At 40.4% G+C, this 16181-nt stretch overlaps 1 protein-coding gene across 1 annotated transcript; it reads right to left on the bottom strand.

Moving 5' to 3' along the window:
* Window positions 1-386: 386 nt before the first annotated feature.
* On the bottom strand, window positions 387-8929 carry TNFSF18 (TNF superfamily member 18; the record flags this gene model as incomplete). Its single annotated transcript, XM_080698780.1, has 3 exons — window positions 8765-8929; window positions 3672-3705; window positions 387-733 (listed from the first exon to the last, which is right to left on the bottom strand). Exons 1-3 carry the CDS (start codon window positions 8915-8917, stop codon window positions 387-389), a joined length of 534 nt encoding a protein of 177 aa, XP_080554906.1. The 5' UTR covers window positions 8918-8929.
* Window positions 8930-16181: the final 7252 nt, after the last annotated feature.

Here is a 16181-nt window from a genome sequence, read left to right as displayed (position 1 = left end):
AAAGAGGAGAACGAGGCCTGGCTACTGTCTTAACCACTTTGGCAAACCAGGCAAGACTCCTATGGAGATAGAACTTCGTTTGTCCACCCAGGGACTCAAGGGTTAAACACAGACCTTTTGATGAGTTTCTGCCCTCTGCCTCCCTTATTCATTCTACCATGGGTTGCTAAAGTATCTCTGCAGACATAATGTCAGGGGTAACCCAAAGCCTTTTGACATTTTCTTGGGGTCAGTTTCAGATAAGTATGAAAGATAAAACATTGCATGCAGAGGCATCCTGTTTGTGTTGGTTTAAATGCCCAGGCAAACCATAATCACTGAGAATCTGCCCCACCCACCAGCTATCGCGCATATGCTGAGCAGGATGAGGAAGCCAAGTCAAGTCTCTAGGAGATGAATTGAAGATTTGCTACTAAAACAATCCCCCAGTATGTTTTGTTTTTTAGAACCTGTTCTTCACTGTTGAATATCAAGTCCACTGTGTCTCCAGCATGCAGCTCATATGTCCCTCCTACAGTCTGGATATTGGAATTGTTTGTTAGCATTTGTATGACATCTTCGTTTTTCCTTAGCCGCACATCAAAAGGAGCAAATCCCCTATAGGTTTCATCAAGAGCCACTTGGCCATAAATTAAATACAAGCCATTCTGAAGTATCTTCAGCTTCCAGTCAGATGTCTCGTTCATGCAAGGAGGTCCAGGAGATGCCATTTGCCATCCTGAAGGCAGTGGTCCTATAAGAAATTTACAAGGGGGGAAAAAGCATATTTATTTTATGACTTCATCCTCTTCCTGGTTGTAGCAAACTTTACCACCTACAGCTTATCTCTTTGCCTGATCTACACCAGCTCTCTTTAACCACAGTCTTAGTGTCTTAGGTATCATCTGTTCCTTGTTTTAGAGAAGTTGACCATCCTAAGTGTATCTCTGGTGGTGAGAACTCTAGGAAATGGATCTGGAATAGAGACATGAGTGAGGAAACTCTGTACCTCTGGCCAGTTAGTATTTGTGGAAGGAAGGGGGAGGAAGGGAGGAGAACTCACACACCAGGATTGGGACAGCTGGAGCTGGCGTTGCAGGCCTTTCTATGTGATTTCTCTTTTCTGTGTGTCTTTTTACTAGTGATATCTTCCCTAACCAATTTACATAAAATAGTGCTTTTCTGTCACTCTCTGTTTACCCTGCCTTAGTTTTCTTCAGGTGTCAGCCTGTAGCATAATATAAATTATTTATTTATTGAATATCTTATATCCACTTGAAAATAACATCTTTGAGAAAAAATATTTTTTAAAGACATACTTGTATGGGTGCATTGGAAGCACACATTGTATTGAGGTTGAGTGTGGCAGAAACACCCCCTCCTGTGCATCTCCCTCTGCATATGGCCCTGCTCTCTCCTCCTTCCCATGCACAGTATTAAAACTGGTGTTTGTAGCTTCACGAATGAACATAAGATTGTTTGAACTGTTTCCTTCAACCCAAACTCCTGAGTTCAAGTGATTCACTTCAGCCTCAGTTAAGATTGCTTGATTGAAGGGTACTCCCCATGTTAGAATTAGGTGTTTCTGATTATGAATATTCTTACCAATTTGTAGGTATATGTCATTCATGACCCATTTTGGATATCATTATCCACCTCCACTCCCAAATAGCTACTGGTAAAGTCATGAATTTTGTGTATAAAATTTACCTGACTGTCACAAAGGGGTAGGAGAAGGGTCTCAACCCAACATTTACTTTCATAGATTCATGTGAAGTTCAAATACTTACCTAATGTTAATTGACTTTCATAGCCATTTGATTTCAGGACCCCAGGTGGTACTTTTCAACCCCTAGCACTTATCTGACCCATTCTGTAATTCTCTATAATTTTGGCCATAGAGGGCAAATCCATGGAGAGGGAACACTGTGTGTCTGCCTGGGACATAAATGACTAGTGCCAAGACACAGAGATTCTGAGAGAAGAAAAGAGGGATTCCAGGAGCAAGAAAGCAAGCCTGGTGGGGGCACCAAGTACTGTGTGAATGTATGCCATTGTCAACAACATCTACATTATGATGTGAGACTGTCGTGCACCAATTTAAAGAAAGTCAGAAAGCCTCCCTGCACCTCCCTGGGCTCAGTGGTTCTTACGCATCTTCCTCCTTGACAGGTAATGGGCAGCCACCAGGAAGAGTGTCCCTGTTTCTCTCAGCTAACTTGGTGGCACGGTCACTTGGGAACCACCCCAGCAGCTCTTGAGGTTCTCAACTTTTCCTACATCAAGGAGGAATTTCAACCATGCCACCAGTGTCATTGCTTTTACTGGAAAAACAAAATACAAAGGCAAGTACAAGGAAAGACCCCCTACCCCAAAATGAAGGAAAGGTGGCAATGTGAGTTACACAGGAACACAGGAATTGCAGAGTCAGTGATCATTTCTAATGTTCTCATTACAAATGAAGATGTACATTGATTTGGCCTGAAATGATAAACAACCCAAAATATATTCAGTTGTTTTATATATATTCTACGAAACAGCCTACGGCTCAGTTTAACTATTAGCATCAGTGTGTGTCTTTTGGTTTGTTTTCATTGTTGTTGCTGTTTTGGCTCTGGGGAAAAACTGTGAAATTCCCTCTAAAAACAGGAACAAGACAAGGATGTCCATCATCACTACTTCTTTTCAATATAGTACTTGAGACTTTAGCCAGAGCAATAAAACAAGAAAAATAAATCAAAGGAGTACAAATAGGGAAAGAAGAGCTCAAACTTTCACTATTTGCATATGACATGTTATTATACTTGGAAGACCCAACAAACTCAACCAAAAGGCTTATAGAACTGATAAACAAATTCAGCAAAGTGTCTGGATACAAAATCAATCTTAAAAAATTTGATTTTCTGTATAACAACCATAAATCTACTGAAAAAGAAATCCAGAAAACACTTCCACTCAAGATATCCTACAAAAAATAAAACACTTAGGAATAAACTTAACAAAGGAGGTAAGAGACTTCTACAAAGAAAATGATAAAACATTTTTAAAATAAAAAGAAATTGAAGACCTTAGAAGATGGAAAGATCTTCCATGTTCATGGATAGGCAGAATAAATATCATCAAAATTGCCATACTTCCAAAAATGATATACAGACTCAAGGCTCTGGGGATTGAACCCAGGGGCATTCTACCTCTGAAGCTGCATCCTCAGGCTTTTCATTTTTTATTTTGAAGCAGGGTCTCACTAAGTTGCTAAGGGTGTCCTCCATCCTGTGAGCCTCCTGTCTCAGCCTCCCAAGTACTGAGATTACAGATGTGTGCCACCACACCTGGCTGACTTCAGGGTATTTTCTGAGCAAATATCAAGTGACTAAGTGACTCAGAAGCCAAGTGGAGAAAGGAGCAGAGAAAGTGGCCCTTTCCTCTCAGCCCTCTTCTATACATTCACTAACAATAGTGCTGTTTCTCATTGGACCTCCCACAGACTCTCTTGGACATCAGCAAGTGTAAAATGTAAGCAATTCTTTAATGAATGGTTATAGACATCCACAATCTGACCTTAGCAAAACATCGAAATCCAAGTCACTACTTGTGTCTCAGAGAACACCAGCCAGCTTAAGAACACTGGCACCTGCCTTCTTGCATCAGAAACTAAGAATAGTAAAAGGAAGTCATGCAAGATAGGTACTCACCAAACTTAGCCACACAGGACTCTTTGGCAGGCTGCTGTGGAAGAACAAGAGGAACTGGTCAAGATTATGACAGTCACTAACTTTCTTGATTGATTGCTGTCAGCTTCAGATTCTGGAAGCAAACCACGTTTCCATAATCTGTCTTCGACATCCCTGTCTCTACCATGTCCCACTCTCTCGGCTTTCCTTTACAGGTGTTGGGTTTCATAACTTCTCTCTCATGCTGTAGCTCTCCTTTCAGACTCTTTACACAAAAATTAAGCTCTTCCACCAACCTAAAGCACAATTGTTGTAGCTTGGCCCTCCCTCTGTCTCTGTTGGCTATAAAAGTTTTCTATAAACAGCAGTCTCCACACCCTGGTGACTGTAAGAGGTGACCTACTGGCATGTAGGGAAAAATAGAATTTTACTTATATTCTTCTTTATTTAAAATAATAAGAAAGTAAGCTCTGGAAATATTAACAACTCAGTAAAATCCTCTGTATTTAATATTAAGATGATCTCACTTCCAACGTGGCGGCCAAGAGACCCTCAGAGATGAGCCAACTAAACGATGCCCTCAGGTGTGGAGAAAGTGGCAGGCACAAGTATTTGAATGCCAAATGCTCCCAAACACTTTGTAGTAAAATAATGTTCCCAGCAGCTAGGCCAGGAACCTGCCTGCATTCCACTGGCCAGATTGGACCACCCTCCTGCATAAAAAAAAATGAGCAAATGATGTAAAAAGTGAAAATGCATTGCATGAAGTTTGATAAAATGGGGAGAACAGCTAGACTGTGTTTCTGCTGGGCCTAATAAAGTAGTTACAATCTATAGAAACAAAAAACAGATGCCATGCATAGATTTAGCTCAGCTGTGCTCAGCCAGATACTGTCAGCTTCTGTTTCCTGGAATTCATCCCTGGCATGAGGAAGTTTGGGAGCTCTGTGTTTCAATTAGGCATAACCACAAAAACATTTTTATACTCCACACTCATTGGCTTCCTCATGGCAAAAGGCTTATAAAAACTTTATTGAACTTAAAGATTTGTACTTGTTCTCTTTTAGGATTTCTCTGGCTACTGGGCTAGGAATAAATTCAAGGGAGGCTTGGGCAAGAGCAGTGGGAACAGATAAGAGACTATTCTGCTCATCTGGGCTGCATGGTGACTCTGAGCAGGTGCTAGCAGAGAGGATGATGAGGAGCACTTGGGGAAAAGGGCAGCTGCCTGGAGTGTGTGACATGAGTGTGGCATGAGAGAATAAGAAGGGAAAAGATGACTCCAAAAACTTGACTAGCAAGAGTATTATTGAAATGAGCAAGATTTCAGAGTAGTAAATTGAGAGGGGGAAAGATCACGAGTTCGGTTTGGGACATGCTATCTCGGAGGCGATCATTAGATATCCAGGTAAGGGTGTGGAGGGGTGAGGAACCGGATATAAGGGCTGGTTCTAGTAATACAAATTCAGGCATCTTCAGTTTGTTGCTTTAAGACATGGGATTGTATGAGATCATCCAGTCAAAGATTACAGACTGAAATGAATCCTGGGGGTATTGCGATGCATAGAGAAAGTGGAAGAATTAGGGAAGGAAACAAAGAAGGAAAGACCAGCAAGTCTGAAAAGAAACTAGGAGAGTGGGATGTTTGGAAGTCAACCAAAGAAAGTATGCTGGGGAGAGAAGGGGTCAGTTGGTGTCACATGCTGCCAATGGATGAGAAGGAAAAGGACAGAGAATTGGCCAGTGGCTGTAGCAACATGGCAGCCCCTGGAATTCTTGAGAAAAGTAGTCTCTATGGTGATGAGGGGAGAAACTGGATTTAACGTATGGGTACCGCTTCTCGAGAAGTTTGCAATCTTTCTAGATGATATGACTACTGACATGATGCAATTAGGTAACAATATAAATGGAAATGAATGCCAAAACAAATGTCATAGACCTTTTGCTGGGTACTATCATGTATGAGGTAGGTACAGAGAAATCTATGGCCATGGACAGATTGATTGCAGAAACTGCACCAGAAATTCCAGATAATTCATTGCAGATGGCTTTCATATCTATTTAGAGCTATAGAAATCACCACTGTGATATTCTGTAATTATTTCTGTCAAAGAAAACCTGATTGAAAATCCATCCACTTGGCTGTGAGACATGGTCTTTGATTGTGGAAGGGATATATGGGTGCCAAATATCCATATTGCTAAAAGATCTTGTTAAACTTGCATCCATTCTCATCTCACTAATAGTAATGGAGCAAATAGTAATCACTGCCATCTCCTGAGAGCCTACCCAGTTAGGCACGTCAGACACTGGACTATCTCATTAATCCTTAAAACAGCACTGTCAGAACGAGCTTCCTTGTTCTACAAGTGCGGCATTGAGGACAAGCCTGATTGAGTAACTAGCCCAAGGTCTGCAGCCAAGAAGAGGCAAGCCGAAATCAAAACCCGACTGCCTTATTTCAAAACTCTCACTCCTACTACCCAGTGGGGGCAGTTTCTATTTATAATTCTGGTGCTGTTTGGAAGGAGTAATGCCCACTCAGTACAGTTTATTTTTCAGTTTATTTTTGCTTAAAAGGATCAGTTGCTCTTACGACCTTACTTAAGCTCACGCCTAGACTTACACAGTTGAGCTCAAGATGGCCAAAACGTAATTCTTGCTCCAGACCAATTTTAAGCAGACCATCATTTGGAAATAAAATCTACTCTGCTTTTAAGTGCAAGTACAACTTCCCCTTCTGGAAGTGTCCTTGATTTCATCAAAGCAGGGGACTTTCCTGAGCATTTGGTGTCTTAAATACAGCTTACTACTGTGCAGCTATCTTTTTCAAGAGACTGACTATAGTCTTCTTGAGTGCAGAGCCTGTCCTTTCAAATGTATTATGCAAGAAAGTGGGAAAAAGAAAAGAAAAAAAAAAGAAAAACAATTTCCTCCAAAGGAAATACCTGTCGGTCCAAAAGGAATGAAGATTGCTAGGTAACCATTTTTAAATTATTGCCTAGAAAATTCTAGGGGCTTTGCATGTAAAAAAAAAAAAAAAACCAGAGTATAGAACAAAAATAAAACTCGAAGGTTCATGAGTGTCCTGAGACAGTGGAAGCAGCTACCTCATCATGACTCATCATCTGCCAGCCACTCAAATCTTTCTTCCTTCCGAAGATAATTACTAGTGGCCAGTGGGAAGGGAAAGTCCAGGAACGTGTAAAATGAGCTAATATCATTGCAAGGTCAGCCAGGCCTTTGGCTGCCCCACAGGAATGAGTCTACCAAGCCTCCTGCTGGGAAAATCTCCAAATACCTTTCATATATCTCTAAATTTGGAACAAACTTTGGGATATTTTTAGAGGCAGGACCTTCATTAAAAAGCTACATGTTCTCTGATGGAGAGACTGCAAAACCAGTACTCACACCCATGGATTGCCCACGCCTGATTCTGCAGGAATTGCCCCTTAAGAAAGGCATTTCCCTGCCTGTTAAGACAATTACAGGTGCTGATGACAACTGCATCAATATTCCCTTGAGACATCTTGCTAATATTAATAACACTTGAGGAGGTTTGAGAAGGAAAGAGCACTTCTGAATTTAACTGATTCTTATTCTCACCCTTTTGCCTCAAATATCTAAACACTCAAAGAACCTGTTCTTTCTGCTCAAACCTCTCTGTTCAGAAAGTATCATGCTTCTAAGCCGGGCATGGTGGCGCAGGCTTGTCATCCCCGTGCTTGGGAGGCGGAGACAGGAGGATTGTGCAGGTTCGAAGCCAGCCGCCCTGGCGTAAGAGACCCTGTTTCAAAAATATAAAATAGGTCTGGGAGTGTAGGTAGAAGGGATTCCAGGAAGCCCAGTACCACCAAAAAAAAAAAGAGAGAGAGAAAGTATCATGCTTCTGCCTGACACCTTCCTTGGAGAGCAGGGATGTGGTTAGAAATGCCTCTGTTTTCTATCTTTGTATGTGGTTATGGGATACCAAATAAGAGGCTACTGTGTAAAAATGTGGCAATGCTATACTTACCCTAATTACACTAACATCTAGAAAGTGTGACTGTCTCTTCCCACATCTTTTGTCAGTTGCTTTCAAATATCATAAGTGGCAGGACCACATCTTTGAAATTTTCCCTGGTCAATACCCTGAAGAAAACGTTTCTGCAGCCTTTGGTAGATGGGATGTACCCCTTTATTCTCCCCAGGGCTGAGTCTTCAAATAGACCCAGAAATGGGCTAGCTCCTGAACTGTGCAGTGTGTTTCTTACTCTTTGGGGTAATACTCAGTAAAGAAGAACTTGTATTAAAGAACCCAACTTATTCCCATTACCAAGGCACAACCCAGATCTCTATGCTCACAACTTGGACTGCAGCTCAGTGGGAAATTCCTGATAAGATCAGGGGCTTCCCAATCAGACCGGTGCTGCCTCCTCCCTCCACAGAGCCTTCCCTAATTATCCCAGACCAAGTCATAAAGAAGGCTTAATTTCCTAAGTGTTTAAATTGGTATGCTTTATACCAATCTTAGATAAATTATCAATCTCTACATTTGATAGCAAGCAGGAACATTATAATAAACAATTCTACTCCCCTGAGAACCAGAAAGGTTAGGTGGCTTTCTCAGATCTGAACAGCTAGTTACTGGAAGACCCAGCACTGGTCTCAGATCTCAGTGTTAGTTTCCTCTTCAGAGATATGCTAACTGCCTGCCACTTACCTTAGTCATCTCCCATTATCTTTTGGAGCCTTTGCCTCCCAGGAGATGATAGCTTGCCTACAGTCCCTTGAGGACAAGCACCACGTTTAAAAATTCCATCAAGAAGCCATAGCAGAGTTCCAGGAAGGGAAACTATACTCCACTATTCCACGGGTATCTGCTAATTCTCTGCTTCAGTCAGTGGCCTCCATCTAGCTCAGTCTGCAGCTGACATTTAGCACTTCTTCATAGCTCTGCATATAAGCTTCAAAATCCATCTTACAACAAGACTGAAATCAGTCACACTATTTGTACCTACAGGTCTCTTTCTTGCAACTACCTCTAACAGCACTGAGATCTGATGGTAACAACCATGTGAACACATCAGCGAAGACCAGAGCAGTCAGCAGCCTCAGGTCTGTTGCCTCCTTACCTTGAGTGGGAGAAAAACAAGGACCAGTGTGCTGAGGGAGCAGAGCAGCAAAAGCACCACTGAGCTGAGAAGCCATTCCCTCCAGAATGATCTCTGAGCTCCCTGAGGACTTGAGTGGCTTAGATGCAGATTCTCCATGTGGCGCAGGCTCATTTTCTGGAGAAAGGAGAGCTGTGGAAAGCAGATATCCCAAAGTGACGGCTGAACGGTGCAATGTCATGTTTTGTAGTAATGAGAAGTGGGTGTGGGGGGCGGAGTTTTCCTTCTGACACCGTGTTGGAAAACGATACTTCCAGGCTAAGTGCTGACTCTCATGTGGCACCCGGCCAGCTGTACGAGAGGAATGGAAGGCACAAAGCCAACACAGACACAGGAGGAAAAACGCCAGTGCAGGGAAGTTCAGAGGGGAAATCATTCTTTCCTAAAGTATGAGGAAGTACAGTGCTGACATACAGTGAGCCTGGGGGTGGGGGACTAAGAGGGTCTGTGGCTGTCTATGAAAGCCTTCCAGATGATCTGAAGATAAGAAAGGTATTCTTATCAGAAGAAATAAAGTTTGAAATTAAGCCTTATTGTACTCTTCATATCACAAGTGCAGATACAGGGTGTCAGAGGGCTATTGAGGCTAGTAGGATACATCATTTATGGGAAAAAAAGAATTTTAGTGAAGTCATCATGTTGTATACCTTGCATTCATACGACTTTTATTTGGCAACTGTATCTCAATGAAGCTGGAAAAATCAGATCAATGATCACAAAAACTTATCAGTTTTTTAGGACATAAAATGTGCTTATTCTGAAATAGTGCCTAGAAAACAAGTGCATCACTAGAATTGGATAAAAATTTACAAATGCAGTCATTTCAATTTTCTCATATCTTGCTATTTATTTACTTATTCATTTATTTTTGTAGTGCTGGCGGTTGATCTAGGGATGTTCTACCTTGAAGCTATATCCCCAGCCCTATCTTAGTTTTTATTTGGAAACAGGTTCTTACTAAGGTGCTGAGGCTGGCTTCAAACCTGTGATCCTCCTGTTTCAGCCTCCCAAGTGCTAGGATTGTAGGCATGCACCACCACTCCCGGTAGCTTTATATTTTAAAACTCTGAAATGCCAATGTCAACATCATATAGAAATAAAGTTATTATATAAAAGGCTATCTTCCTGCCCCTTGTCCCAAGTCTGAACTTTTTTTTTAAAAAGTGAATTTTCTTTCCATCATCAAAACTGCTGATATACTACAAAATTGAGGAAGTCCCCTGGTTCTCTGTACCACCCCCTCCCATCTGCTGTAATGAGATGCCTACTTTTTTTGTAGACTGCTAGCATCCTGGACCAGAGCCACCAGCGCTGACCACTCTGTGGCCTTCTTGTGTTATCTGACTTCTCTGAGCCTCAGTTTCCTTACTCATGAAGTGTATAATTCTACTTCATAATACTTTGCAAGAATGAAATTAATGTGAAGGGTTCAGCATCTAAGTGTTAGTTTATCTTTTCTCTCCCCTCTTTAGAAATATGGTGAAGATTAATTCAATTATAAATTCTAAAAAATAATTATCACTGTATTTCCCACAGGAAATAATTCAACTGAACTCTACTTAAATGAAAAAAAGGTAAAATGAAAGTGTTTTGGAGAAAAAATTTAAATCTAAGAGAGAACCCAAATCAGATAAATAAGGTAAAAGGATTAAAATAAGATAAAAGGATTTAATATACTTCTTTGCAATAAAAGATTGAGGAGCACCTTAAGCCACAAACGTCTGGTTAATAAGAAAGTGAAAATCCAAGCTGGGGACACTATTTTGTAACTCAGCCATTCTGTCTCAGTACCACAGTGTTTGTACCAATATTTCTCACTGAGCTTCTAAAGCTTTAACTTGAGCCTTTTTTACTTTGATCAATAAACCATGCCTAAAAAGATAATCACATAATAGTAATTTTGCAATACAAAAAGTGTTTCTGTGGGTCAGATGCTATAATTGTGCTATACTGCTGTGATTATACTGTGTTTCAGATGCTATAATTTAGGGACAGTAAACAAAACTGACTCTAAACGCGTTGATACCTCGACCCTTTAGTGCTTGCACTTGTAGCGGGTCTAATATTCATACACAGAAGCACATGAGTTAAAATTGAACCCTGAAAAGGTTTTCTTCTTGCTTTTCTGATCCGCTCCTTCTTCTGTCTCCACTCCTAATTTTAGAAGGAGCTGCTGCTGCTCACTCACTTCAGTAAACATTTATTCACAAGGGGAAATGTCCCAAACAAATCTAGCTCCTCCTCCTGCCCTCCACCAGAGTTAGGCTCTGGGATATTTTGGTTAATTATTTTAACCTATGACAGCATCTTGGGGAAAAACGGCACACTTATCTCAAGCGCACTACATTCCAGGGCCTCTTGTCATTACACAGGGTTAAGATACGAAGAATCTTCAAGTTAGGGCAGGTGACAGTAGGGGAGACTCTTGAATTCTAGAGTAATGAGTCACAACTGGCATCTTTTCTGGTGTCAGCAATGAGGATCACAGGTGATGACTGAGGGTTTGACAAGAGGTAAATAGCCACCAAGATCAAACTTTTGTGTTTATGGTCTGTTCTGGCTCAGGTATTTGGGGATGAGACTTAAACATTAAGCAAATCTATTTTGACCATTTATTGTCTGCCCACCGTTTTGATAGAAGTTTTGGGGTATATAAAAATTGTGGCTTTCAAGGAATTTGCCACCCAACTATATTAAAGCCTTACAAACAGGGAGACAGATGCTCTGATGAGTACTTCATACAGGACAGTGCCTCTGGAAATAGAAAGAGCTAGAGAAGCTTAAATTGTTGACAAGACAAGTTAGAAATGCATTGAGAGTATAGTTTAAAGTCAGGTATTGTGATTCCTCCTGCATATTTTTTGTTGCTGAGAACTACTTTTGCTATTCTGGGATTTTTGTTGTTCCAAATGAATTTAAGGACTGATTTTTCTGTCTGTAAGGAATGACCGTGGTTAGTTTAATGAGTGTTGTGTTGAATCTGAAGATCACTTTTGGAAGTATGGCCATTTTGATGATATTTATTCTGCCTATCCATGAACATGGATGATCTTTCCATCTTCGCAATGGAATTTTACTCAGCCATAAAGAAAAACACAATTATGTCATTTACAGGGAAATGGATGGAGCTGGAGAACATTATGCTAAGTGAGATTAGTCAGTCACAAAAAAATAAGGAATTAGATGCTCTCTCTAATATGTGAAAGCTAGGGAGAAAATGGGTCATATGAGGAACTCTAGATGAAGAAGGAGATACTATAGATGAGCAAATAAGGCGACCTGACTGAGGGGATGGGAGGGAAAAAGAGCGAAATTCTATAATGTTCATGATATACATTAACAAACATATCAAAGTCAATCACTAAGCCAAACATGAGAAGAATAGAGGAGGAGAGAATGGGGCCAGAATTGGGTAAGAGGTAATTGTGTCATGTGTGCATGCATGCCTCCACCATCTTGTACTCCATTAAGATGTATGACTACAATGCACCAATAAAAAATTTAAAAATAGCAATGGATTGAGAGGAGAAAAGAGGGTACTCTTGAAACAGTAATAAAACTTAAAGAATAGATATCTATAGGTATTAACACCTGTGAATGTTAGAAATTAAAATAACTGAATATAAAAAATAACAAAATTCCCGTGTGTGTGTGTGTGTGTGTGTGTGTGTGTGTGTGTGTGTGTGCATGTATTGAACCAGGGCCTTGTGCACTCTAGGCAAGTGCTTTCCCAAGGAGCCACACCCCTGGACCTAGTAATTTCCATGTAAGAGCTGCAAAATGAGGAATTTCAGAATAACCAGTAAGAGAAATTCTTTCCATATTTTTCAGATTGCAAAAAGGACCAAAGATTTGCTTGAGTAAGCAATTTTAACCATACTTGTGTCTGCTTTGAAGTCATAGTGAATTAATTACAATAGAGGCAGGTTGACTATATATAGTTTAATTACTGACTCAAGTACACTAAGGCACTTTAGGCACCTTCTCTATGCCTCTTGTGTGTGTGTGAACATTACATTCAAACATCAAGCAGCCCTATATTGATATCTCCCTCTACGTAAATGATGAATCTGCTGCTCAAGAGAATGAGTTATTTGCCCATGAAGAGGGGTTAAGTCTTTATCTGTTGGACGCCAAAATGCATATTGTTTCCACCTCTGCTGAAAGAAGTCGAGCATATCTTGTCTGTAGCATATGGAGTGGGAAATGTAGGAAATGTGGGGAAGAGCATTAGGTGATCTCCTCCAGACTTTCCATTACTGAGGTCCACAATCCTTGTCTTGTTCTCCTTGTATAACTGCCCAGCCTAACTTCATTTCTGAAATAATGTATGGTGTCTCTCATTTGGTCAGAAATATTCAATATGAGTCGGGCTCAGTAGTGCTTGTCTTTAATCCCAGTACTTGGAGAGTGAGACAGAATCACAGGATCGAGGCCAGCCTCAGCAACTTAGTGAGGCTCTCAGCAACCTAAAGGGATCCTGTTTAAAAAAAATTATTTTAAAGGGGCTGAGGGTATACCTCAGGGATAGAATGTTTCTTGATTTCATCCTCAGTATCACACAACAAAAACAAGAAAGAAATATCCAATATACAAAATGTCAGAATTCAGTGAAGAATGGAACATATGTAACTTTGCCTACTCTGTTACAGTATTCAGTCGTGACAAATTGTCTTGGAGATACATAAATGGATAAATATAGATAAATAGATGAGTGACAGGAGAAAATAGACATGATAACACAGAAAATTAGGGTTGTAAATTTGGATTTTAAAGGCAACAATAGAATCTATTAAATTTAATGTCTACTCTATAAAAAGAATTGTGTATGGCTTAATATATAAGTAAATATATGTATACATCTAGATGTAGACATACATATATATGCATCATGAACCTATTATATATGTACAATAAATTCTGAAAGATACAAGATTCTCCTATCAATCTGCAGATCATCCTCCCTAAAAAAAAACAGTAATTACCCGAATCAGGGTATTTTAGGAAATTTAAATTCAAATTATGTTTTGATTTAACATCCCTCTTCTGTGCCCCTCATCATCTTCCTTTATGCAATTTGTTTTTGCATGCCCACGTGTGGGGACTTTCACCAGATCCTTCATTGTTTGTCTATGCTTTACTAGCTCCAGCATAGCCTTCAACAAGTCTGCTGGCCAATGTTCATGGAAGACTTGATTGTAAGCTGCCTGTCTTGCTAATCATCTGGAGTGGCTGTATGCTCTTATAGGTCCCTGTCTCTCTAGCCCCTGCCTGCTAGTCAGTGGCAGGGCTGTTTTTGGTGTGTTTGAGAGAGTGCGTGTGTGTCCTCTCTAGACTAATCAGTGCTGTGTTGGTATCTGGCCATGGGAGGAGCATCGTAGACACCTTTTGATGAGAAATGTGGCTTCCTGCTTGGAATCTGTACTGAATATAGTTTTTCCCATTGCACAATATGGTATGACATCACCTATTTGAAACCATCAAGCATCACCTTAGAAGCTATAACAAATGACATGGCTATTAAATCATCATGGCTATTAAATCATATCTTGCCCAATATCACATAGATTTCCAAAGAATGATGTGTTTTACCTAAAGACCTCATTGAAATAAAAAGGACTCAAGACTCCTGAAACAAAGGATTCTCCCCTAAATCACTTGAATTTCTGTAAGCAGCCCTAGAAAGGGGGTATAGGGAAGTAATTTTTCATGACTCTTCTTTTGGTGTCCCATTTGGCAAAATCTTAAAATGTTCCTCTCCAAACTAGTATGCAACAGCTCCAGTGCAGAACAATTAGCACACTCTATTTCAACAGCCACGTGTGCCCTGTGTTCTAGAGAAGCCTGGGAGACACTTCTCACCTGGCCTTCCATCTTCAGCACTGACCCTGCACCATTCAGCTTGGGCATTGTGGTTCATGGCTAGATTGATTGCATTGGGGACTGAAAATCTAAATGAGTAAGAAAAGTTTAGGGTTTTCCATACAAAACGATCCCTAAATACAACAGAAGGAACTATTATCTGCCTTATGTATTTAGAAAAAAATTGTTGAATATCTTCTGTGTGCTAAGAACAATGTTAGGAACATCAATGCTGATGGGCAAGGTGAGTCTCTAACTCCAAGTTAGTTGTTGTTGGCATTTTTCTTACAGCTGAGGAAGGAGACAAGTACTATGAGGCCACCGTAGGGAGAAGTATAGTAATGGGGTAGAGGCTGAACACTTGACTTTGCTCAGGGGAAGCGCAAGTTAAATAAAAGAGGGAATGTGTAGGCTGAAATAAAAGTCAGAAGAGAAGTTAGCCAAACAAACAAAAAAGCTCACAATATTCTATTATCCTAAGCCAATTACTGTTTATATTAAATAATTTCACTGAATAGAATATAAGTATATGTTAGATATTCTGTGTATAATATAATATATAAATGTATATATTTAGCCAAGCATGGGGACACATACCTATAATCCCAGTACTTGGGAAGTTGACACAGGAGGATCACAGATTCAAGGCAGCCTCAAAATTTAGCAAGACTCTCAGCAACTTAACAAGACCTCATTTCAGAACAGGGCTGAAGCCGGGCGTGGTGGCACACGCTTGTCATCCCCGCACTTGGGAGGCGGAGACAGGAGGATCACGCAGGTTCAAAGCCAGCCGCGCTGGCTTAAGAGGCCCTGTTTCCAAATAAAAAATATAAAAAATAGGTCTGGGAGTGTAGCCTGGAGGTAGAAGGGCTTCTAGGAACCCCAGTACCACCTAAAATAAAAATAAAAAATAGGGCTGAAAGTGTAGCTTTGACGTAGAATGCTCCTGGGTTCACTCTCCAGTGCATATATATGCACGCACACACACACACACACACACACACACACGTGTGGTGTGTATTTCAAATGCATGTGTATATATTTATACTACTATAATATTTAGATATTTTACTTGGAAATTGAAAAATGAAGTGTAGAAAGTTAAGGTCTCTAATCTTAAGGACTCCATTCTACTTACTTTAGTTATTTTACATCTGAGTCTTCCAAAATTACACTGCATATATAAGTGTGCAGTCATAGATCTTATATAACTTCCCCAGAGTTTCCGCATCATTGAATTCGTGGGCATCAGCCAAGCATCCAGAATCATTCAGGCCAACGTCTGCCCAGTTTGGTGACTCTAGCTGCACACAGCGTAGCATGTTCCTCTGCAAAGAGGAAGAAGTTTCAGACCAGTGTGCCAGTGGAAAAAATACTGAATCACAGGCAGTGCTGTGGGATGCTGCTTAGTTGAGATGGTGCCAGATGAAGGCAAACTGTTTCCATTTGCTAAATAAAGAAAAATACCCCTGAAGAATTACAGAGGAAATCGGACAAGATAAGACCCAAATTATTT

The sequence above is a fragment of the Muscardinus avellanarius genome (assembly GCF_963383645.1).
Source record: "Muscardinus avellanarius genome assembly, chromosome: 7".
Taxonomy (NCBI): domain Eukaryota; kingdom Metazoa; phylum Chordata; class Mammalia; order Rodentia; family Gliridae; genus Muscardinus; species Muscardinus avellanarius.
Note: the sequence above shows the minus strand (reverse complement) of the source record. Positions and strands in the feature narration are given on the sequence as shown.